This window comes from Tupaia chinensis, unplaced genomic scaffold (genome assembly GCF_000334495.1).
Source record: "Tupaia chinensis unplaced genomic scaffold, TupChi_1.0 Scaffold144066_1, whole genome shotgun sequence".
NCBI lineage: Eukaryota > Metazoa > Chordata > Mammalia > Scandentia > Tupaiidae > Tupaia > Tupaia belangeri.
The window spans coordinates 39,678-42,385 of record NW_006203919.1 but is presented as its reverse complement, the minus strand read 5'-3'; the positions used below and the strand labels follow the sequence as shown (position 1 = coordinate 42,385).

Below are 2,708 nucleotides of genomic sequence, written 5' to 3'. Positions count from 1 at the left end.
ACGAAGACGCTGCCGTTGGACTTGACGGCCATGAAGTAGGTCAGCCATCGGCTCCGTAACCGAGTGGCCTCCCTGGGAACACAGGGCTGGTGAGGTCTCCCTCCCGGCTCGCCCACCCCGGCGCCCTACCCGCTACCCACCTGTTAATGGTCGACTTGTGCAACAAGATATTGCCAGATTTGGTCCTGTACGTGACGCTGTTGGGCTTGAACTTGCCCTGCCGGGTCACCTTGCCCTGCCTCACCTGCAGGAATGGAGGACGGGAAGGGCTGAGCAAGGAGCAGGGGGTAGGAGCAGACCGCGGCCATGCCCAGCCCACGCCCTCTGGGGAGCACCTGGATGAGGTTAGGGTAGAGGCCAGCCATCAGCACGCCCTTCACCAGCTCCTCCTCCTCGCTGTACTCATTGCACTGGGCGGAGGCCAGAGTGCAGTCCGAGGGCTTCCCCACCAGGAAGGCCTCGTAAATGTTCTCTGAGAACTGCTTGATGAGCCCTGCAGAGCAAAGTGCCGAGTGACCCGGGCCGCCAGCGGGGGCTGCGGGGGGCACGGCGCGAGGGGCTGGGCCCAGGGCAGCCTGGCTGACCGTGGATGAAGCGCAGGCTGGGCGCGTAGAGCAGGTTCTCCTCGAGGTAGCTCTCCCGGGAGCCGCGGTCCTGCCAGCGCAGCACCTCTTCCCAGCCGGCCACCGCGCGCACGAAGGCCAGGTGGTCACTGCCGCTGTCCTGGCTCAGCATGGCCTTCACCTGGGGGGGGAGCGCCCAAGTCACCTGGGGCGGTGGGACGCCAGCCCAGGGCAGGTCGGGGCTGTGGGGGTGGCCTGACCTTGTCCACCTCGGCCCGGTTCTGCAGACTGCTGCTGAAGGGGTCGCGGGTCAGGCAGGAGACGACCACCAGCAGCGGGTGCAGGCACCGGAAGATGGCAGCCAACACGATGGCCTTGGCCAGCCGGGGGTCGGTGGAGATGTGAGCCAGGCGCTGTCCCAGGGTGGTCAGGTACTCCCGCTGGTCCAGCACCCCTGCAAAGTTCAGCTGTCAGTCTCCCCCCAGGAGCCTGCCCTGCAGCCCAGCCCAGCCATGCCACCCCTGCTCACCGATCTCCTGGAGCAAGATTACAGCTTCATCGACCGCCTTAATGTTGGGACTGTCCACGGCCTTGGAGAGGAACTCCACAGCCTGCAGGAACGACAGGGCCCGCCATCAGCCTGCTGCACCCAGCAGCCCATCCTGCCCCACCCCGCCCCGCCCCTGCCGCACCGTCTTCTCGGGCATGTGGATCTTGGCTTGCAGCACCAGGTTCTCGAGAGGCGTGCGCAGGATCTCCGGCACTTGGAAAGGGACCATCTTCTCCAGCCGGCTCCGCGGGGACAAGTGGTACGCGCGTTTTTTCCCCCCCTGCCCCCGCCGCTGGATCACATTCGCTCTGGAAACCCACACAGTCTCCAGACAGGACACCTAGGGGAGGGGCGGGGGAGTGGCACACGATGCCACAGGCTGTCCTCGACATGTACCCATGCTTCGCACAGCCCTCGACAGCCCCCCGGAGACAAGGACACCAAGACCCAAGTGTGGCCTTGTCCAGACACAGCAGGTCTGAGGCACAAGGGGGCTGGGGACACCTCCGAGCCCAAGGTCCGTCCCCCCGGCAGCTGCACCCAGAGGGCGGTGCCACCTTGGTCTTCAGATCATAGCGCTCCTCCTTGTGCAGGCCACTGTCCACCACGTGCACGATGTCATTGACCGTGATGGAGGTCTCGGCGATGTTGGTGGCCAGGACGATCTTGCGCACGCCAACTGGAGGCTGCTGGAAGATGGCCTTCTGGTCCATCATGGGGATGTTGGAGTGCACTGGCGGGCAGCAGGACACACGGTCACGGCACTGCTCCCGCACCTGCCCTCCCCGGACCACGGCAGGGCTGGGGGCTCACGCCACTCAATGACACCGCCCAGATGACATGCCCAGTAAACGGGTGCAGTTTGCTCAGAAACGCAGGCCCCTTGAGCCCCAGGTGGGTGAGACCCCAGACGGCCCGTGCTGCCTCCCTAGGGCGCTCACCTGGCAGGATGAGGTACTTGCTCTCGTGCACACCCAGGGCTTCCTGGAGGCGCTGCTGCACTCCTTTGATTTCCTGCCAACCAGGCAAGAAGCACAGGATCCCACCTGGAAAGGGCCCTGCCTCATGAGCCAGCTGCTCCTGCAGCGGAGGCAGGGGCGCTGGCGGAGGGGCGTACCCACCTGGCTCCCCACGGGCGTCGATGTGCAGAACCAGGTCGGCGACGAGGTCCAGGTCGAGTGCGCACTCATCCTCAGACTAGAGAGGCCGCACACAGGACAGCCACGCTGACCCGAGGTGGCCCCTGGGCAGTCCCTCCAGCCCTCACCTGCTGGCCACACTTTCTATCAAGGCAACCGAGACTCGGGGAGGGTCCCTATCCCAGGTCACACCACAGGACAGAGGACCCTGGGGGAGGGGCGGAGGGAGCGGCCTCACCTCGTGGTGCCGATGCCGCGGCGGGTACTGGTGCTTGCCAAGCTTGGCCAGGATGTCCTCCAGGTAGTGCTCCTTGACGGGGTACATGAAGCCGGGCACCTTGATGACGGGGCAGCCCCCAAAGTACCGGGAGAAGCGCTCGTTGTCGCCCGTGGCGCTCATGAGCACCAGCCGCAGGGCTGGGTTGAGCCGCTGCAGGTCCTTTAGCAGGAACAGCA

The 2,708-nt window shown here is 65.7% G+C and overlaps 1 protein-coding gene across 1 annotated transcript in view; it reads right to left on the bottom strand.

Annotated features, from left to right (window-relative positions):
* The window catches only part of DHX30 (DExH-box helicase 30), a gene marked incomplete in the record, with an annotated part of 37,186 nt that overhangs the window by 1,940 nt on the left and 32,538 nt on the right, over window positions 1-2,708 (bottom strand). The window contains 11 exon segments of the mRNA XM_027767245.1: window positions 3-72; window positions 141-244; window positions 336-493; window positions 585-744; window positions 824-1,017; window positions 1,093-1,174; window positions 1,256-1,453; window positions 1,671-1,846; window positions 2,055-2,159; window positions 2,235-2,310; window positions 2,491-2,689. Coding sequence (XP_027623046.1) covers window positions 3-72; window positions 141-244; window positions 336-493; window positions 585-744; window positions 824-1,017; window positions 1,093-1,174; window positions 1,256-1,453; window positions 1,671-1,846; window positions 2,055-2,159; window positions 2,235-2,310; window positions 2,491-2,689 — 1,522 coding nt within the window.